General features: G+C 44.8%; 1 protein-coding gene across 2 annotated transcripts in view; it reads left to right on the plus strand.

Annotated features, from left to right (window-relative positions):
* The window catches only part of LOC134019028 (metabotropic glutamate receptor 7-like), a 42,267-nt gene that overhangs the window by 14,027 nt on the left and 5,524 nt on the right, over window positions 1-22,716 (plus strand). The window contains exons 1-8 of one of the 2 annotated variants that reach the window (XM_062459512.1): window positions 2,064-2,160; window positions 3,443-3,659; window positions 8,736-8,871; window positions 9,459-9,613; window positions 10,702-10,839; window positions 13,072-13,272; window positions 16,179-16,318; window positions 17,758-18,693. In XM_062459512.1, coding sequence (XP_062315496.1) covers window positions 3,548-3,659; window positions 8,736-8,871; window positions 9,459-9,613; window positions 10,702-10,839; window positions 13,072-13,272; window positions 16,179-16,318; window positions 17,758-18,693 — 1,818 coding nt within the window. In that variant the 5' untranslated portion in view covers window positions 2,064-2,160; window positions 3,443-3,547. Of the gene's footprint in view, window positions 1-2,063; window positions 2,161-3,442; window positions 3,660-8,735; window positions 8,872-9,458; window positions 9,614-10,701; window positions 10,840-13,071; window positions 13,273-16,178; window positions 16,319-17,757; window positions 18,694-22,716 lie in introns of those variants that run through there. The other variant, XM_062459511.1, reaches the window with a different exon arrangement.

The following is a 22,716-nucleotide window of genomic DNA, read 5'->3' on the forward strand; positions in this document are numbered from 1 at the left end:
AGCCAAGCTGACTGATGTCAAGATATACTTAGAGTCTAATCATGCAGTAAATAGAAGCACAGGGGCTCCTGCAATAGGAGCTGGCTCTCCTCGGTCCACTTAAAATCATTCACTGAAAACGGATCAGCTCTGTCAAATAGAGTTTGGGGGTTGTTTTCCCTCTTCGTTCTTTGTAAGTTCGCCTAAGATTAATGGAGACCAAAGCAAGGCTGGCGGCTGCCCAAGTCTCTGTGGCAAACTCCAGACTCCTGGTGACATGTACAGCTCAAAGCCTTCACACTGAGGGGGACTTCAGTGCTGCAGGGCCTGTGAGGTTGGGGCTCTACATGAAGGAACGCTTTTGATTACTCACGCCGGGGGGGGCATGCGTCGAATCCCTGTCCACTTTGTTTATCAGTGAAATAGTCTGTTTCCTCATCTCCAGGAAAATGCCAGATCCATTCTTCCTTCAGATGGCAAAGATAGATGCTTGCCATTACCCCTACCGAGAAGTGGATTGGACCATATGCTCCCCATATTATTTTTTGAAAATCGTATTTTCTTGTGCTAGCGTTTATACTTCATGAAACAAGCTGGAGGCAGCTTCTGTATCTGTCGCCAGGGAAGTGTGTTACAGATGGAAGGCGTCACTCCACTCTGAAGAAGAATACTCCCATTAGCGCAGCAGGACAAATAACATTCCTGCATCTCACCTGGCCACGCTGCTTAGCAGACTGGCTCTGTGAAATAACAGAGGAAAGGCCAAGCTGCACTAATTAACTTCACTCAGCATTCCTGCTGAAGAGAGTATGTCTAACCTTTATACAGTAACCCCGCTTAGCCACCTTCTCTCATAAACATCCTGCTTGAAAATCGAATTGAATGTCAGTAAGCCGAATGCCCCTTTTGCTCTGTCTGCCTCTTACCTTCCCCTTACACTCTCACGTTGTCCCTCCCTCCCTCCCTCCTACCTCCCTCCCTCCCTATCCGTCACCCCTCTTTAGACCACAGCCCTTATTCAGGGAGGGAGGCGGCACTTTGCGGTGGTGAATCAATACAACAGTGTCCCCTATAACAGACCTCTGTGTTTTCCTCTTATCGATCCTGTCAGCCCAGATACATTTAAGAGCAAGCCCTGCGATTACCCTCAGCAATCCTACCTTTGATCCATACTGCAAACGACAGGCGCCAGACATCAGCTTTGGGTAATTGTAATGTTGAAAGGAGTCCCATTGTTCATCTATTTTTTGGGGCCTGGGTTCAGTTTCTCATGTTGACTTTGTTCTTTTTTTTAATTGGTCTGGACAGCTAGCATGAACAGCAGTCACAACACTGTCTTATATCCACTAGGGAGGGTTCGATTCATTTGGATTAAGCTTTTTTATAAACAGTAAGGTTCAACTCTAAGATAGACTCTAATACTCCATAATTTAATCTATCATAACTCATCTATTGCAAAATATTATCATGTATTGAACCCAAGACTGGATTTACAATGGTAAATAATTTTGGGTTAGTTTTCTGATATACAACTGACACTGCATTATTTTGCTAACTCCTTAGCTAGAAATTGAATTAAGCAGGATGGTTTCATCAACGTCCAAAATGAAAGCACTCTGCAGCAAGCTGCTCCTTGGTCTAACTACTAAAGCATGGGCTGGTGAAGCAGGAGTTCATTTAATTGATGTTGCGTTTGATAATAATTGATGCACAAGTGTAAGCGACAACAAAAAGTTGGCCTTTAGTACCTGCTATCCACTGAGGAAGACATAATCAACTTTTCAAAAGAGTGTCATTAAATCAATCCATTTCACACTAAAAGTTGACATCACAAACTAGCATCTCGCTTAATTTGTAGTCCATTAGCTGACTGCTAACGGCTTGTTTCAACAGCTTTTCATGGGTTTGTAATTTCGGAAGCTCTTAGCCTCACACCTAGACATTAACAGATTCAAAGTTTAGGCTTTTCTTTCACAGGGTTCAAAGTGCTAATTACTATCAACAGTAACTGGACTGAACTGAGAACACCATGATCTTAATGCCTCCCTGCAGCCAGAGGCTAAGGAGAGTTTGAGAAGGAGACAAGCCGTATTCCTGCAAATGTAGGATGTGACTCAACAAATCTATAAGACCTTTATGGAAGCTTGAGTGCATGGACAAAACAGCAAGAGCTTTGTTGAGGTACAGTACATGACTCCTGGCTGGACCTTGTGAGAGGCCCAGGGTGTTTTTAATTGCTTATTGCTGTTACTCTCCTTTTCCATAAGTTTGCTATTGTCCCCTTTTGACCCAGCACATTGAATTCAGGCACAGCTTAAGTGGCTCACCCACAAACATCTGATATATCCCTCTTTCCTGGATTTGTTTAATTGCATTACATCAGCAGACTTGGTACTGTGGTACATTTAGCCCATTCAACAACTATCAAGTTGTCATGAACACGACCTCCCTTTCCTCTCCTCTATTTGTCCGTATTATGCAGTTGACCCCTTTTGAGTTGTGGGTCAAAGCTATAACTCACACTCTGTGGTTGTGAAGCAGTGCTCTAGAATCCTATCAGTGAGCTGCTGTGTCCTCATTCCTGTGTTTCCCCAGTGTCCACTGGCTTTTGATCACTCTAATAGAAATGGATGGCATTCATGGAGCCCTTAGATTAGACTGTGTGATGATGTACCACATTCAACATCTATGTGAATGTGTGTGTGTGTGTGTGTGTGTGTGAGAGGAAGAGAGAGAGAGAGATAGAGAGAAAGAGTGTTTACAACATTACTCACCTGAGTAATGCAAGGCAGCCATGTTGAGGCTGGACATTCATTCCACCTGCAGTGATTGCAGAGTGGAGGTGAGCAAAGGGTTGCCGAGGGTAGGGCACCTCAGAGACCGCTGCTGATGAGGTGTCTGAGATAGGATCACAACAGGACGAGTCTTCATCACAGAAACGGGGGTACATACACACATACAATACCACCCCTGACCTACCTTCTAAACTGTGTACAGTATTCCCTTATGCATCATCTGACAGTACCTGAACTGTTGAAGGATGATGGCAGCCATGATTACAATAGGAAATCAGCACACCTCCGTAGATAAAGATGATGAATAGCATAGTTACTGTAGTTACTCTGAGAAGTTTTACAGCCTATCTACTGTAAGTGCAGCCCAAATTTCAAGTGGGACTCAGGTCTCCCCTATCAGTGAGTAACACTCACCTAGGTTCTGCATGACAGCCATTTGTGCCTACCTCTCATCTCACACCACAGGGCTTTCAGTGGATGGAGACATTGTGAGGATTGAAGTTTCCCAACTCAGTTTCCTCTGATCATTCACTCACACTATCCACCACCCGCAGGTGCCTGCGACAGCCATGGACACCACTGTGTACCAGAGTGCCCACATCACACACTCGGCACATCAGCTTTCATGGTCGACTGAAGATCTCTCCTTCTGTCTCTCTGCCAAACAGATCCCCCAGATCAGCTACGCATCTACAGCCCCGGAACTAAGTGACGACAGGCGCTATGACTTCTTCTCCAGAGTGGTGCCCCCAGACTCGTTCCAGGCCCAGGCCATGGTGGACATCATCAGGGCCCTGGGCTGGACCTACGTCTCCACTGTGGCTTCGGAGGGCAGCTACGGAGAGAGAGGCGTAGAGGCCTTCACAAAGCTTTCCAAGGAAGCAGGTGAGGTGGGGGCTGTGTGGCCAGGGAAGTGAGGTCACACTGAGGGAAATGATGTCACACTGAGGGAAATTATGTCACACTGAGGGAAATTATGTCACACTGAGGTAATTAACTTGGCAAAGTTCAAGCTTCTGCTATGTTGCCCTAATGTACTTGTTATTCCGTGTACAAAATATCACAATAGACCTAAATATGCTTAGACCTAGATAGATAAATGTGGATGTTGCTGCAGTAAATCTATTATTGATGAGTCATAGGTAAATTAAACACTTTCTCATCAGAGTTGAAAGTGGATCAAAGTGGTTGATATAAAAGTATGAATAGCTTGGTGTGTGGGCTGCACTAAGGCATCACCCACTTCCTCGTGTGGACTGGAAAATTCCATTCCATGATGCAAGGTGCAGCCTTCATGTTACAGTATTCATTGGGGGAATGAGGGTCACCTCATAAGTCCAACCTGACCTCCACACATCCCAGCTCACCTCCTGTGCTGTGCAGCCTCTGTGACTTCCTTTTCAGTCTGGTCCACCCTCCACTTTCCCAGCTCCGAACTGGAGCGACGTGAGAGAACCTCTGAGATGGAGAAAGCTAATGATATCCCACGGGCCACGATCAGAAGTCCAGCAGACATGAATATTTCATATGTGCGCGTTCATGTGCAGTCTGATCACTCATTAAATCTTGAAGAGGCTGTTGTAGCTTTGGAGTTTGTGTCGAGAGAGAACAGCTGGGAAGAGTTAGCTTGTGTGGTTGGCTGAGGGGGCATGAGGGAAAAGTCCTGATGATTTACTGGTTATTTTGGAAGTTTCATTTTGCCTTGTTACACCCTCCAGTGTGCATGACATGCCTTCAGTTACTAGATAGTTTTCATTTGTTGTGTTTCCCACTGAAGTGTTTTGTTGGTAAAGGCCAGTGAACTCAACATTGATATTACTGCTGTGACTTGAGAGGAGCTGAGACGAAGGACTGTGAAATGATGGGATATTGTTGCTGTTGAGGCACTTTTACAAGAGAGAGCTGCAGCAACAAAACAATATCCTGCATTTATATACAACTCTAATGAGAATTAGATGCACCGCAGGCATGGTATCTTTAATCAAAGGGTTTATTACATAATAGGAAAGAGGAACTATACATTCAAAGGATACAGCACCGTGTATCAGCAGCTCCCCATAGACAACAACAGGCTGTCTCTATCCCTGCTCGAGGGTGTAGTGAGTTAATTGTAAAAGAACATATACATAGATGAGAGAGATAGGCTGTATTACAGCACACAATATATCAACAACATACAGTGCACTAGCCCATAAGGTTGAAATCTGATACCAAGAGATGTTTTTGTGGGTTGGGTTAGAGTGAAATGTCAAATGCATTAGTACTAGTAGGATTCTCGCCTCACCACTTCAAGGAGAATCACCCAGCAGACTAATGCAATATGGGTGCCCATTACCCTGGGCAGCGTCTGGAGTGATGGTCAGCTCGTATCGATCATTTCTTCTCTTCCTTCTCTTCTCTCCTGTAGAGCTTTCGCCATAGCTGTTTCTTTTGAGTTGTCTTTGCTTGTAAGTGGAGCAGAGAAAAGACTAATCTGATTTGTATTTTTCTGTGTCTGGATTCTGGATCCAGTCCAAAGCGATGCAGTTAGGGGTTTTCTCTTTGATAAACAGACTCATGCAAGCACGTTTGAGGACAAAACTCCCACAAAACATCACTCTAAAATTAATTACAAGCAAGCTGCCAAAACCATATTTTCATATCGCTTGTGGAAAACATGTCAAACTATAGTCCAAATATTTAGCATTGGGTTTTGAGGAAAAATATAAAAGATTTAGATTTTTTGTTTGAATGTGAAGTTCACTCAAGTGAGTTGCCCCATGTGTTTGGTCAACAGCTTAACGCATTTGCTGAAGATGAACACAACAAATAGAACAGCCTTCTCCTGCAGGATAGTCGTCTATTGTTGAGTGACATGCACTATGAACACGGCAGTAGAGGGGAATATAGGATATAAAGGGCACACACATCTAGAATAGGAATGCCATTCCATTTTCCCACTTGTGTTGAGGAGAAAAGTGGAAGGAGAGAGGGATGGAGGGAGTCAGTCGTTCTGCCTCTCTGCTCAGGAGGTGATAAATATAATTGGAGCATTATGGATCCCCCTGGGGCTGGGTGCAGGGGGCCGGGAGGAGATACAGGGGCGGGGGGTTGTGGGGGGGCTGACTCCATCAAGAGCCAGTCAGATTCAGAGGGCGTTCCTGGATGTGTTGACCAAGCTAAATAGGAACGGACGATTCCTCACCCTGTAGTGCATTTCCCGAATCTCTGGGATTTAGGATGAATAATTGAAGCAGTTAATGCAGCACACGACCTCTGGCACTGCCACTCATCAACAGAAGACTGATGAATGAAACCATCACTATTTTATCTCTGATGTATTAATCAAACATTGAAATGGGGAGCACGGAGTCAGGGGATGGAGAATATGTAGATAGTAACTGTACTCCCAATAAATGGAATATTGTTTTAATGTTTCATATTGAAAGGTTTTTAATACTTGCAGTGTCACAAAAGAACACTTGACAAGCTTGCATAATGTTTGTCTGGCTTACACTGTTGCAAGGTCCATGAGACTTTGCAACAGGAGAAGTGCTATCTTGCATTGGAATTCGTCTTACTGTATCCTCCAATTCTGGTGATTCTGGTAGCTTGACATTTCTCTAAAATACAGTATTGTTTAGCACAACTCTAAGCCCTGTCTTTTAGACCTCCCCCTCGAGGGAAAGGTCTTTCATGTCCTGAAAAGGCCTGCCACGGCCAGGTGAAGACTGTCAGACCCTCAACACAGGATCCTGACAGGACATAGGCCTGGCTCTGGCATTATCCTCTTGGTCGACGGATTGACGAGGAATTCTGCAGCCATTCAATAATTTAGCCTTCACTGCACAACCAGTGTGAAGCCTGCAGGGCAGTCTAGTCCTCGCAGCATGTTCAAGCCTGATGCCCAGGGATGAAGCCGCTCTGAAGGCTGCTTATCTTCATCAGCTGTGGCCTCTGTCTCTAACTCTGGCTGCTTTGACCTACAGTAGCATATGTCTCTGTCGCGTCTGACAGAGCACTCTATACGCCACATTGTGACACATAAGGCCATGCACATGCACATTTTAGATTTACATGATGTTACATTAATGCTCACACATAATACCCAGAGACAAACAGGCGGGCGAATGACAGCACCTGAAGCTGAAAAGTGTTGTTAATACCTTCCACAGAATTAGACATAGAAAAGAACGACCGTTTCCCCAAAAAGGAAAACCTTGATGTGCAGCGTCATAAGCCTCCCAGAGCCCCAAAGAATCATTTTGAAATCTCTGTGCTAAAATCGAGCTTTAGCTGTGTCCCTGTGAGACATACAGCAGCTGCTGCTCCACAGTACTGGAGCTGGAACAGCAAGGAGCCAGGCACATTTCATTTTAGGAGAACAGCACAATTCCCCAGCATTACCATGACTATGGAGGGGAGCGCCACCCCCGTGTTTTGTCCACTTAAAGACGATTACAGGAGCCATCCTCACTGTCTTTGTGGAGGTTCAGTGTCTTCCAATCATTTTTTATTTGTTTGTTTATGGGCTGGTCTGGGCTGAGAGGTTGGGGAGTGGTCCACCAATCACCTGCCACTGTCTTTTGATGTATCACAGTAAACACATCAAAAAGCACTGGCCAAAGTGTGTTCTGCCAGCTAAAAGCTGTTTATATCATAGTAATGAGCCTGAGGAGACAATTAGGACCTGCCTCCCATTTCTCTGTCTGCTGAGGAAAACCCAAACTGAAAGGTTATCTGGTACTGGAGCGCTTGAGTGGGAGACATTTTAATTGGTTTGGATAGAGAGCTGTGTGTGTTGACTCAGGACCCTGTTTGCTGCTATGGTGGCTGCTGTAGTTATGATGTGCCTCAGCTCAGGTGTACAATGATGTCTGTTTACTCCTCCAGCTTGAAAGGTTAGGTCAGCCAGCACTCCCACATCTTCTCCCGGAGAGCCGTGCTAATCAGGGTATTTTAAAAAGATAGAATGTTTAGTCTGTGCCAGGTAATGAGTATTTGAATGTGACCTAAAGATGACGCAGCACAGAAGCTAATTTGCCGGGGAGTCTGGTCCATCTCATCCCTCCCTGAACAGCCTTTGTTTTCACCAGCAGTGTTTACCTCGCTTATCGGAGCTATCGGGCAATATTTAAGCATGACCTTAAACTGTGGACAGGTGCAAATTGGGTCATTGTATAGGCCCTTGTTTAAAATTTGGACAAGCATGGATTAACCCAAGAGATTGCCTTAATCAATATTTCCTCAAGGACAATGGCCAACAAAGTTTAGGCCACTTCTCTGAGGTGACTGTCACGGGCTGCTTGCCAAATATCTAATAAGCAATCAGTAGCTTTCATCCTGTATAAACTCATTAGTGACCTGTCCAAAAAATGATTCATTGTCAATATTAATATGATCTTTGTTTGTATAGTCTGCCAGGCTATCTGATTGGACCAGTGACCACCCAGTGATGTTTGGTAATTAATTTAAATGGAAAGTCAATTAAGAGGTGGACTTTTAAATGTCTGTGTTCATCAATTGTGAAAAGTGAAGGTGCTCATTCTCTTGTTCATTCTACAGTACGGTTTTCATGGAAATTCATTTAGTTTGCTGTGGTTCTGCTCATAACCCTTTTGTCATTTTGTAAATGGTTTAACTATTCACTTTTCTGATTTCCTTTCCATTCCTTTTTTTCATCCCTCTTGTTGTAAGCCACCATGACTTAGAGTTGACGGAAATGTAAATGTGATGTATTGTGTGTGGTTTTTACACATCTATTCATCACTCTAAGAAATATCCTAGAGCGGGATATAAGACACAATCTTCTCACCAACTCTTTGTTTAGAAGTTCCTATTATTTCCATGAGAAAAGCTTTAGCTTTATCGAGAAAGAGTTTTGACTTGAGGGTTTTTGTGTGCGTGTGTGGTTTTGTGTGTGTGTGTGTGTGAGTGTGTGTGTCCCTGAGGCCTCATCATCTCACTCTTTCTCCTTTAAAGGTGAGATCTGCATTGCTCAGTCTTTGAAGATTCCTCCTAACTCCAAGATGGAGGATTACGACAAAGCCATCCAACAACTGCTGGAGACGCAGCACTCCCGGGCAGTCATCATCTTCGCCAGTGAGGAAGACATACGGTGGGTAGAGCCCTAAACTGCAGCTGGGTACATCCATGTTGTTGAGGGGTGTTGATTACTAACCTTGGTGCGTTTTTTAATCTCAGAGGAGAAGCCCCTGAGGACAGGTTGGAGGCAGACAGATTTACTGTGTGTACACGGTGTAGGCAACACAAACATGCCTCGGAGGAGAAGTCAGAGCATGGATCACAAGCAAGGAGCTGGAGATATTGTTTCATTTGCAATGCCTTGTGGGGAATGTCTCAGGAAAGAAAGAGTGAATCTAGCATCCTGGGGATTTTTTTGAAAATTAGATTTAGATGGATACAAACTGACATTTATTATAAGAGAGAAGGGGGGGGAGAGACCCTGAGAGTGATGGAGCGATAGAGAGAACTTGCTTTACACTCTAGCCTATATACACAATAATACAATTATGGATGATGATTGAATGTGTGTGATACTGAGACACTATTTTATGGTATGCGTCCACTTTGAAAACTCTCAGGAGCTTGTTGCAGTTGAGTGTGTGCATAGCTTGCAGTAGCTTCCTAATGGGTATTGGATTGCATGTATCGGCTGTGGTTCACACATGGCTGCCCTTGCAGGGGAGTTCTCAATGCCACCAAGAGGGCCAATCAGGTGGGGCATTTCCTGTGGATTGGATCTGACAGCTGGGGGGCGAAGAGCAGCCCTATCCACCAGCTGGAGGACGTGGCTGTAGGAGCAGTCACCATACTGCCCAAACGCTCCTCCATTAAAGGTACACACACATACACACGCCCACACAAACAAATACCCCTTCCCAGTTCACCAGCTTGTGGGTGGTACTGGGGTGCAAAGTCACTGAATATGTATTAGTAGCTGAATTGCTGTCGCTGTCTTGAACAGATACTATTGTCATATTTCAACATGGTTTTAATGGTTTATTTGATCAGTCTGCATAGTCACTAGGAGAACGTTATTTATAGGGTCTTGGCATAATAGCCATAACTATTACAGTCTATGAAAGTATGACTTTTACATTTAGCAGACGCTCTTATCCAGAGCAACTTAAAGTAAGTACAGGGACATTCCCCCCCGAGGCAAGTAGGGTGAAGTGCCTTGCCCAAGGACACAACGTCATTTGGCAAGGCCGGGAATCGAACCAACAACCTTCTGTTTACTAGCCTGACTCCCTAACCGCTCAGCCATCTGACCCACTTTTATAAAGTCTTCTTTGATTACAGAGGTCTAGACAGGACAATGTATGGTCTGGTCAAGCCAGGAGGCAGAAGGACTATATTAATCTAACATGCATCATTGATGGACCTCTCAAAAGAATATCAGTCGAGTCATTCAGTCCTGATTAGTCATTATCTCTTCTCGCTGTGATTCAGCCGACATGACAGGGGGAGAGCGAGGAGTGGAGGGAGCGCAAGTGATAGAGAAAGAGAGAGGAAACCTCCAAAGTGTGAAGATCACGGAGGGTGCTGCGATGCAGACACTGTTGCAGCTGATACCTCTTAACAGTGGCCTGTGTCTGTGCATGTTATTACACAGTAGACAGATATTACAACTATAATATTGATTACCCGCAGGAAATAAGGGAGACTCGTTTACCGTACGAACCCTATCATTTATTATGCATCAGGCTTTTTAATTAATGTAATATCCCAGATTAAGTAAGTTTCATAGACAGGAAGAAGGAAGAAACCTCAGTGGTCACATTTTTAGGAACATTGGCCATAGAAAGTGGGGCTGCCGAACACACACAGACACACACACACACACCTTGCTTCATTACCTCCAGGTTGGTCTTTGTTAATAATTGGTACGGAACTGCAGTGTTCTCCTTGTTTCGATTCTCAGGGTTTGATGAATACTTCATGGCGCTCACCCTTGAGAACAATCGCAGGAATGTGTGGTTTGCAGAGTTCTGGGAGGAGAACTTCGACTGTAGGCTCCTCAGCTCCTCCAAGAGAGAGGACACAAGTAGGAAGTGCACAGGTACTGAGACTATCTATCTGTCTATCTATCTAACTATCTATCTGTCTGTCCGTCTGTCCATCCGCCTACTTACCTACCAACCTACCTAGCTACCTACCTACCTAGCTACCTACCTAGCTACCTACCTAGCTACCTACCTAGCTGTTTGGCTGGCTGGCTGGCTTGCTAGCTAATACTGTATGATGGGGAACTTCTACTCTGCCCAAACCTGCAACATGACTACACAGCAGATCATGACCTGTATACTAAGCAGACAACATGCATATCATTTGGTAAGGGTGCAGTAGAGAGAACGGTGCGAGGTAACTCAGTGTGCAAGGTAATGCTGTTCGTGATCCCAAGTGTCGTATTACAGACAGGGTTTTGATCCCACTGCGAACATCACTTCCAGTGAGGTTTGTTGATATTGTTCACAGTTTGTTGTGAGTTTTCGTTAGACAGCTGATCCTGTGTACTACCCCTTAGAGCTCCAGCGTAGGGGTGGGGCTGGCAGGGATGTGCTGTCTATGGCCCTGTGTTTGTGTTCAGAGCTGTGTCTGTTCAGGTGAAATAGATGACAGCAGCGACTATAACGGCAGCTTTGAAGATGTGCTCTTTGTGTGCATGTGACACAAGTGTACACAGGGACTTATGTGCCACCTACTTCTGAATCTTGTCCTTGCAGCACTCCACTACAGTTCTGCTTTAAGATGACTTTTTTCACCTCAAAGTATTATATCTAAGAGACTAAACTCTATATTGGGGTTGTTTGCTTTCAGTCAGATTTAAGAAAATGTTTCTCTAAGAATTGTAGAGACTTATTTTTTTATTTATTTTTTTACATTTAGCAGACGCTCTTATCCAGAGCGACTTACAGTAAGTACAGGGACATTCCCCCTGAGGCAAGTAGGGTGAAGTGCCTTGCCCAAGGACACAACGTCATTTGTCCTGGTGGGGAATCGAACCGGCAACCTTCTGATTACTAGCCCGATTCCCTAACCACTCAGCCATCTGACTCCCTATTTTCCATATTATTGCAGGCATGTCTAATTTATGAATGTCTAAAGGCAGAGGCTTTTGCATTCAACTCTACTCACCACGCTGGAAAACAAAAAGGTTGTGCGTGGGCTGAAATATTTGTTCAAGGGAGAGAAACGGGAGGAAATGTCAACATTTATTGCTTTTGACCTCCTTCAGCTTGTGCCATTCTCCCACGTTCATGTTCTCGTCATGGTGGGCCCGGCTTTTTGGTTTGCTTGGACTGCAAACCTTCATACAGTGTTCACAACACACATACTCTCTCTCTCTCTCTTTCTTTCTCTCTCTCTCTCTCTCTCTCTCTCTCTCTCTCTCTCTCTCTCTCTCTCTCTCTCTCTCTCTCTCTCTCTCTCTCTCTCACACACACACACACACACACACACACGCACACGCACACACACAACACACACTCCCCTAGTGCTCTGGCTGGTGCTCCCTGATGTGCTGTTTACTGTAACATATTCCATTTCATCTGTTATTTTTGCACCCCCAATGTATTTGTTTCTTTCTTGTTACAGTAATGCTTTCATGCTAATTACTTTCTTATTCTTTCAAATGAACACATTTAGTTTCCATATGCCCAACATCATAAAGAAATCTGTTCACATTACCACTTTGAAACAGGCCAGTGCAGGATCCTTACCAGCTAGATGAATTCATTATATATGCAACCAGTGCCGAGGCAGTGTGATGTAAAAAGCCTACAGTGAAAGGGCAATGCATTGAAGGGAGTCTCAGAGGATGGGGCTTCTGCACTGTAACCAGCCGAGTGTATCACTGGCTATTCTGACATTTACTGAAACGCAGCATTGTATCTATCTTTATTTGCAAAGTTTAATTCAAGTTTAAATATATTATAACTGTACAGCAGTACATTTAGTATTTGTTTTTGAACAAACATTTAGCAGACGCTCTTATCCAGAGCGACTTACAGTAAGTACAGGGACATTCCCCCGAGGCAAGTAGGGTGAAGTGCCTTGCCCAAGGACACAACATCATATTGCACGACCGGGAATCGAGCCAGCAACCTTCTGATTAATAGCCCAATTCCCTAACCGCTCAGCCATCTGACCCCAGTAATTGGTTGTTGGTAGTTAAAGGAGGCTGTATAAATACCAGTGACTGAGGTGACATTGTATGCTGCTTACAGAATATAATATCTTCACCTCCATATCTGTGACATCTTCTGTTTTTCTCCCTCCTTTATTCCCTTAGGTCAGGAGCGAATAGGTATCGACTCCAAGTATGAACAGGAGGGAAAGGTTCAGTTTGTGATAGATGCGGTGTACGCCATGGCCCACGCCCTCCACAGCATGCAGAGAGACCTGTGTCCAGACCACCCTGGTATCTGCCCCCAGATGGAGCTTGCTGATGGAAAGACCCTGCTCAAATACATTAGGAATGGCAACTTCAACGGTGAGTCAGGCCTCCCCTAACAGGGTATGCGTTCTGTTGGTGAGGTTGGGGAAGGAAAATGGGTTGTAGAACCCTGTGAATACAAGGAGGATTTCCATACCCTTACAATGTTGTCTCTATTTCAGTCTAGAATACAAATCTTATTTTTTTATGCTTTACTATTAAAGCTTTTTTTCTTGAAATGATGGTAATTCCCTCTTATTGTATGATTTATTTGTTCCAGAGATGTCTCTCACTAGTGGTCAGATGAGGTTCGTGTGGACTCGCCACTGCATTTCTGGACAATAATTGTCAAAGGTCCCAAAAGGACCCTGGCTTTCTAAATAGATTATATACCCGTGGAACACATTCCAATACAACCTGTAAAGTGTGCCACAGTCCTCAGAAACAGAATAATGCATGCTGTTGTCATCTCCATTCACGTGTAGAGCCATGAGCATAGCAAACAAACCAGGCTAATGTAGCTGTACTGAGCGAGCAGGGAGACTCACCTCAGGTAAGCTTTAGTCAGGAAGCCCCTATCTCTCTACCCCCAGGGATGCAGTATTCACAAACCCTTTTAACAGTATGCAAAAGTTACTTCTCCTGCGGCTTTGACAACCTTATCTCAACTGTTCTTTACTGCATCTAGACAGGGTCGGTGCATATTAGGGTGTGTGTGTTTGTGTGTGTGTGTGTCTGCGTTAATGTGTATGCGGGTGAGAGCCAGTGTTAGACTTCTTTGTTGATCTCCCCACTGTGCCGGAGCCACAGAACTGAAGAGAGGAAGAGAGGGAGGGAGAGAGAGAAAGAGAATAATGATGCGAGAGAAACAGCCGTGGCTCCCCAGTCCACCCACACTGCTCCACACAGCATAGCAGCAGGGCACTTTAGTCATGTCTTAGTTCAGTGCCACATGCAAACGTATGAATCTTTTATCTAATACAGCGCTCTCACAAAGCTGTCTACACGGATCATTTTGTTCCCTTGGAAATGACAGGCAACGGGAAATAGAATTGAATATGTAATGGATTTGTATCTGCAAAGACAGCAATGTTGCCTAATTATTTGCTTTAGAACCAAAGAGCCAAGTGGCCAAGCATTTATTTCACTATCTAAAGTAAATGAATGTGTGTGTGCATGCAGCCGTGTGTATTGCCATGGGCGGGAACATTCACATTCTTGCTGTCATACTTACTGTAGGGCTGCAGGATACTATGTCAACACTGTCAATACAGTATGTCAACAACTCCACTGTCTGTCTGGAGGAAACAGAAGTGACAGGCTGTCGACTACCACCCGTGTATTTTGTTTTTGTATTGAATTGAGGGAGGTTTATTTTGCTACAGCAGCCATTCTTCTGCTGTATGTTTTTATACTGTAAACAGTGTTTTAGTAGCACGCTACACATTTTTTGAAAACATGTATTCACACCCCCAGCCTATTGAACTTAAATGATCTTTCACCATGCTGTCAAAGACTGGATGATTTAGAATAGATGAGAGAATCTTGATTCTCACTCTGGATCTCTTGTGGTTCGATGGAAAGCCCTGACTATACATTATTTCCTCAAAGTGGCTCATGAAGGAGTTGAAAGGGAGGTTTTTCCCTCACTACTGCTTGTTCCTGCTACTTGACTGAGACCGTAGACAGGTGTTGAAGACTGGGGCTTTAGGAGAAATGTTCAATGACAAATGTCCTTGGATGTAAGTTGAATGGAGCACTGGTATTCTTCCAGCAGAAACTAGGGGGGAGGTGTACCTCCAGGACAGGAGTCCTGCACAAAACACAATGGCAGCATGTCCCCTAGACCATTTTAGACTTCTGTTATGTTATCCTTCACCTTTACACTTTTTATAGCCAGAGCTATTAAGGCAGACAATTCCCATGCCAACAGTGGTGTGACTCCCCCTGTCCCATTTCAGAAATGGTACCTTCCCCATGAGTTTTTGTATGCTGTTTCAAGGTGAACACATGGATGAAAGAATAGTGTTTTAGTTTCTCTCACTCTGGCAAGGTAATAGAGAATGACCCAGAGTGCATGAAGGGGCAAATGTCACATTACAAAGCACAACACGTTCTCACTCTGTGAACAAGCTAGAAATGCAAGCGTCAACCCAAACATGCACAAACCAACGTACAGTAAACACATATACACACAGACACTTTGTCCAGAGCAAATGAACCTTCACAGGTGCGTCAGGGAACACACACACACACTCCATTTTAATAATCCACAGACTGCTCCAAGTACAATGTTTCAGGTGTCCAGAGTCTTCACTAAGCTAATTAGTGAAATCTACAGGGCTCTGCTTGATACAGCCTGTTACAAACTGAGACCAGATGGGAGCCATACGATGCTCTGGCTGACCTATTTATCTCTGCTCTCCTCCACATGTCCTGAACGTCCAACTGGAATTGTTTGATTCTGACCTTAGGAAATGTGCATCCATGTTGAAGAACAAGCATCTTATCATATCGGTCCACAGATTTACAGCTGCACATGGCTCTTATGATGCGCTGCACAGATCCTAATGAGGCGGTGCACGGATCCTAATGATGTGGCGCACGGATCTAATGATGTAGAGCACAGATATAAATACAGAGCTTCTCTGGATCTCTGATCAACCAGGTGAAGCTGCTGGTCAGAATGGAACTAGTTGGCCTGCCTCCTATCCCCAGGGGGGCAGGGATATAGGTCATGGCCATTATGACTAGCTCCTACTGTGCATACAGGGACCAAACCACTGTGACCCCCAGGCCTGTGTCTGTACCATTACTTTCTAGGTTACCCATCACATAGGGAAAGGCAGTGGGCTGAACACCAATGTTGCTCTGTTCTGACTTAATGTTCGCACTGTATTCCCTAGAGAGCGTGTGCTTGAGACAGCATTCTGAGACTGGCCTTCCTCTCTTCTCCTCTGCAGGCAGCGCCGGCACCTCAGTCATGTTCAACAGAAACGGTGACGCCCCAGGACGCTATGACCTGTTCCAGTTCCAGAAGACCAACTCGTCTATCCCTGAGTACAGGCCCGTGGGCCAGTGGGTGGAGACACTGCAGCTCAAGGTGAGGCTGGCAGGGCCCTCGGTTAAGAGCAGGCCACAAAGAGGGCTACTAAATGACAGCTTGGGCCGCTCTGGTGGCTGTCTGGCCAGAGAGAGCAAACTGATAATTACAGGACAGAACGTTTTGATTGTTGAGGGACATTTGACAGAAAAGTGTATAATCATGTAATTATATAATCAATGAAGAAGCAGTGTAGTAGGGTCACATTAACCATTAACCATAAAATCAAAATTGAAATACTAAGGCAGCCAGTTCCATCCAAGGTGACAAATCTTGCATGTAGTCTCCATAGCAACAGTGCTGTTGGTCTCATTACTGTTTCCAGCCAGTGTGTAATCAGGAACCTCTCCATACAGCACTGTTTATTGTCTATAAAATAAAGGTCTGTTGCTCGGCCACAGATAGATGGTGATCTGCGGCGACAGCTGCAAAACAACACATCTGTCAGCCAGGTATACAGGCAAAACACCTGCTAGCATCCACAGTAACTTCTGGCTGACTCTGATGTGTTGATATATTGTTGATATTAGAGAACAAGTGTTTGGTTCATCCTTCAGTACGTTGTGCTGTAGGAGTCTGTGTAGGTCAGTCAAGACTTGATGTCATCATTATTAAAACAAGTTCCGATTTGTTACTAAAAGATCTCCATTCTTGGCAGAGATTGTGGGAGTGATGACATGAGAGATAGGCTTCAGTGTGTCAGTCCTAAAGAGAAGTCGGTGCTGGAGATTACACGTATTGATATGTACTGTGGCATGGGTTAGAGTAATGTGGCTTTGAATAGCAGTGCAGTATCCCAGAGGTGGTTCAGTATCTTAGCATCTTTCCTCAGGCCTTCCTCTGGTATTGTAGGCTTTCTCTGAGTCACTATGAAGATCCAGAGTACAGCCCTGACTAAGACAACCGTAAAAAAGGTATTTTACAGCTCTAAATCCCTCATCTCGTCCAGACTAATCCCATTTTGTACCTCACTGGCTCCTGTGTTCTTTATTACAGTAATCACATGTATCTGGAATTTCATTGTTACATTTTTTTCCATTCAATAAAAAGTAAGCGCTGTGGCCTTGGAGATTTCCATTACTACATAGTGGTGGAAGATAAAATCTTCTTTGGGGAAACAATCCAGCAGTGTTTTTCTCGCCTGTATTCTAGTATTATAATAGCATGCCTTTGGGCTACAGTCATGACTGTTGGTGAGGGCATTCATTAAGGCAGAAACCTGCTCACCTGGCAGTCCTTTTGAAACACTTAATGCATACCATTACATCCCTTTTGCCACCAGGTAAATATACTGCAGACGATTATCCACTATTATCCAAGTAGCAACTCCTTCTAATTAGTACATCCATTTAGTACACTAATAACAAACTATCTCTCTCTCTCTCTCTCTCTCTCTCTCTCTCTCTCTCTTGGTGTGCGATGTGTTCTGCCTGAGTCAGCTGGAGGAGCTGCAGTGGCCGGAGGGGGAGCAGGAGGTCCCTATCTCTGTGTGCAGCCTGCCCTGTAAGACTGGCGAGCGGAAGAAGAAGGTGAAGGGCATGCCCTGCTGCTGGCACTGCGAGCTGTGTGACGGCTACCAGTACCAGTATGACGAGACCTCCTGTCGCCTGTGCGCCTACGACATGCGGCCCAACCCCAACCGCACCGCCTGCCAGCCCATCCCCATCGTCAAGCTGGAGTGGCACTCCCCCTGGGCCGTGGTCCCCGTGTTCCTCGCCATGCTGGGCATCGTCGCCACCATCTTCGTCATGGCGACGTTCGTGCGCTACAACGACACGCCCATCGTGCGGGCGTCGGGGCGGGAGCTGAGCTACGTGCTGCTGACGGGCATCTTCCTGTGTTACATCATCACCTTCCTGATGATCGCCAAGCCCGACGTGGGCGTGTGCTCCTTCCGCCGGATCTTCCTGGGCCTGGGCATGTGCATCAGCTACGCCGCGCTGCTCACCAAGACCAACCGCATCTACCGCATCTTCGAGCAGGGCAAGCAGACGGTCACCGCCCCTCGCCTCATCAGCCCCACCTCCCAGATCGCCATCACCTCCAGCCTGATCTGCGTGCAGCTTCTGGGCGTGCTGGTGTGGTTCGCCGTGGACCCGCCCAACACCATCATCGACTACGAGGAGCAGAAGACAATCGATCCGATGCTGGCCCGCGGTGTGCTGAAGTGTGACATCACAGACCTGCAGATCATCTGCTCGCTGGGCTACAGCATCCTGCTGATGGTCACGTGTACCATCTACGCCATCAAGACCAGGGACGTGCCAGAGGACTTCAACGAGGCCAAGCCCATTGGCTTCACCATGTACACCACCTGCATCGTGTGGCTGGCCTTCATCCCCATCTTCTTTGGCACGGCCCAGTCTGCAGAGAAGGTGAGTCATCGCTCTCGCCCTACCGCCCTCTCTCTCTCCTTCCCTCTGCCGTCACGCCATCCTCTGCCTTGTGCCTTCGTTTTATCGCTTGCAAACACACATTCATGTCAACACATTCGCACAGACGACACACACACGTGTGCAAACATACATACACACACACACACACACAATTTAAATGTTCAACACTCATTTTCTTTTGATTTCAAAATCGTACGGCTCTGGACTGAAGGACATAAATAGGCATTTTAAAGGAGAGGGAGAGGGATGGCTAAGTACTGGAATGTTGTGGGGTGCCTGAGGATTGTTTGAAATAGGGTTGCAGCTGCAGAGGAGGAGAAGGGTGGAGTTGGAGGAGGAAGAGTTGTGGGAAGTGGGGAACATATGGAGATCTGACTCTAGGCACTCCATTTGTTAACAACTGCACTCGAGAATTCACTTGACATCAGCAGGTAGCGGAGTTGATGGAGAATGTGACATTCTAACCCTCAGTGCTAGCCATTGCTTATCTGACCAGTATTGGACAGAATACAGATGCATTCATTGGCTCTGTTCATGCCCGGTGTGTGCTGCTTGGCAGGTTCTGTGTACATGATTGAACTGAGGGGAAGTTTTCCACTGGCACAATATCGACGTTGACAGGAAAGTGTTACTGCTAACCTTTTGAGAGGCACACCGCTCAATATCCTTCCCGCTATGCTACACAACAAGATGGATCAGAAACTTATTTTCCTCATCTCAATTTGCTGCTGATTTCATAGATGAATTACGCCCTCAGAAGCGATTAGGAGTTCATTATGTTACTCACGGTGACTAGCGAGCCGGTAATGTGTTTATCTTTCCTCCTTATGCAGTTAACCCTTAAAGGATATGACTGGCTCACATCTTCCACACACCTCCAGCTCACACTGTAGCCACTGCAGACATGGTTTCTGTGGGCCCACCCCTGTGTGCTTCAGTAGATAGGAAGTTAAAGTTATGTAAGCTGTCACTCAAGCAAGACACCTACCTTTTCCAACAATCCAGTTAGAAAGGTTACACTGTGTGGATAAGGTGAGTTTAAGGTGAAAGATGTTTAGGTTTTGTGTGCTTCTGTGTGCTTGCATGCATGTGTGTGTGTGTGTTTGTGTGTGTAAGGACAAGGACTTGTGCACACTTGGAAACACACTGGTGTATTTGAGCTGGTCTCTTATCTTACAAATACCTTGCAGGGTTTTCTGAGGCTGAAAGTCACACAGACTTTTGATTTCGATTCATCTCTGTCATTCCGAGCCAACCATTATCGAAAGATTTGTAGAGGCACAGTTGTGATCATGCTGCTGCTGTTAATCCTAAATCCAGATTTAGATATCCATTTGACCTTATGTTATTCTATCCCCGCTTGATATCACAGCTAGAAGTCTGTGGCTGTGCTGAGTGAATTCTCTACAGCTTGGCACAATTCCTCTGTCCTTATTCACCTGTGACGCTCCCCCCTCCCCTGCCCCAGCCCCTGTCCCAAACCAATGTAGGGGGAAGCCATGCGCAAACGGCAACAAAAGATCATATAGCGTCCTGCCCCCCTCTCCTCTGCACCTGCTTGTGTTCAGTCACCACACTGGGCTTGATGACTGTGAAAATCATCAGTTTCCAGAGCCTTCTCATTAAAAAGTAGCTATCAGAAATAGACATTTTGGAAACGCAAACTCAACTACCAGGAATATAAGAGACATTATTCCGGCAAACTAAACATCTGGAAAATGTACCAAAGTGTAAATAATACTCATCAATTAAAGTAATGGTGCCACAACATGCCTATTTTGTCAGCCATAGTTACAGTATGACATTGACATTTTAAGCCATTGACATTTTCTGTGTCATCTGTCAGGTTTTAATAAACAATGCATTGTACTTCACGGTTGTAAAGTCCAGTCTTATAAACAACATTACAGTAATGATACTATCACTATTTTATTCAAATTGTAATCCACTAGATATTAATACAGGTATGGACAGGCATGGAAGTCATCCTGAAACAGCAAGCATCTGAACCTTCTCTGGAAGCAGAGAAAGCTTCCAAGACACAATCAGCAAGAGTTAGGTCTCGCCACATTGAGAGGAAACCCCTTTACACATGACTCCTACCACAACATGTCTGTTATACACTTAGACTCTTGTTATAGGGTTCTTGTTCTCATATGAACTTCTCATATACACACAGAGCTGCCAAGATAGATTACCAGTGACAAAGGATACTTGGCAAGATCCATTTCCTCATTCAATTTTAAACAGGCAAAAAAAAGCTCTTTGCTGGAGTACCTTTTAATCCTGTTCTCTTTCTACAAAGAACTTTATTTGATGAGAGGGTGACATAACATTCCTGGTGGAGGCATTGCCTCCCTGTACTCCTGTTTTTGGATGATGCTTATGTGTGCCTCTGGGACCTTCAGTAAAAGTACAATATCTGCTCACAAAAACCTGAAAGTCAACAGGGAAGAATTGTGGAAACCAGAGGCTGTTTGTAAATTCTGAACCTTAGTGACAACCTCAGAGAAATTAATTAGAATTGCATATTTGAGAAAGTAATTGTAGACCTATTGTAAACACATTCTACCACAGAGGCTTTTTGAGTGGATCCCAGCATAGGAACTCTTTTGCTGTATGTGAGGCTGTTTTTAATCTATGCTGGTCCAGAATTTACATTTTCAACAGAGAATGACAGCCAATCAGAAAGTTGATGAGAGCCATTCATAAGCAGACTGAGGTCCCCAGAGTGGGCGCGGAAGGCAGGCAGAGTTATTCATGATCCCAGCCAGCCTAGAAAGTAGGCCACCCTTAACACCAGGAGACTACCAGGTGGATTAGCAGAGAATTAGCAGAGTGAGACTCAAATCACGCAATCCATTATTAAAGGCATTCACTTTCAGGGCAGAGAACAACCTTTAAATGTCACTAACTGGATCGAGTCTCCATCTCTGTACGCATTTATAATCTTCAATTTATACGACACTAAATTGCCTGTGCTTTAAATCCATCCCCGGTGGCAATGACTATGTAATAGTTGTCAGCAGCTTTTGTTTGAGTGGAAGACAGCATATGTTCTGTGTGGATGTTGGTCTGGGCATTTGGCTCATCATTAAGATGTAAAACTCACAGGCAATCGTTTGATTCCTGATGAGTATCTTAATAAATCATTACAGTGACTAGACTATAAATAGAGAGTTGCCAAGCAGTTGTGAAATTGACTTCATGTATTTATTTATGTTAAAGCAACAGGAATTAATTATGAATGCTCCATGACAAGCTAAACATTCTTGTGATGGGTGAGAGGACTGAGAATTTGGGTCAGGCTCCTACTGCACTCAGAAGACAGCTTGGACAGGTTACCGTAGCAATGTGGTGACATGATGTATGCAGACATGTATCTATGCATGTGTGTGTGTTGGTTGAGAAAGACACAGTCAAAGAGAGAGAACCCCTGAACTACGTCAAGTGTCTCTGGTTAGTGTGGTCTCAAATCAACTCTCTCATATGATCAATAAATACATTTTGATTCTATCAGAAATGCATTATAGAAGATACCAGAATATCATTAAACACTTGTTTCAGCTGTGTTTTAGTAGTTAGTAAAAAAACTGTGTGTGGTGTTGCTATGGTTACTTGACATAGGTTACCTGGTAGCAAACATGGAAACATAACTAGGGCTGGATATTGTTTAGTGATTAGAAATGATCATACATTGCTTCAGAGCTCTGATCAATGTTCCCATACCCAGTCATACGCTCCACAAATTGACAGCAACACAATCTGGAGCATGCACAACCATTCCATTCTTTTGTTGGTTGACAATGAGGCGGAACGGAATGTGTTGAGAACCACTTGATATGGGCACCATGACATTCATAGTGTTATTAATGCATGGTGCGCTAGATCTCTTTCTTTCTCTATCTCTCTGTTGTTTGTCTACACAGAGAGAGACAGAGAGAGACAGAGAGAGACAAGAGAGAGAGAGAGAGAGAGAGAGAGAGAGAGAGAGAGACAGAG

Source organism: Osmerus eperlanus, chromosome 4, assembly GCF_963692335.1.
Source record: "Osmerus eperlanus chromosome 4, fOsmEpe2.1, whole genome shotgun sequence".
NCBI classification, from domain to species: Eukaryota; Metazoa; Chordata; class Actinopteri; order Osmeriformes; family Osmeridae; genus Osmerus; species Osmerus eperlanus.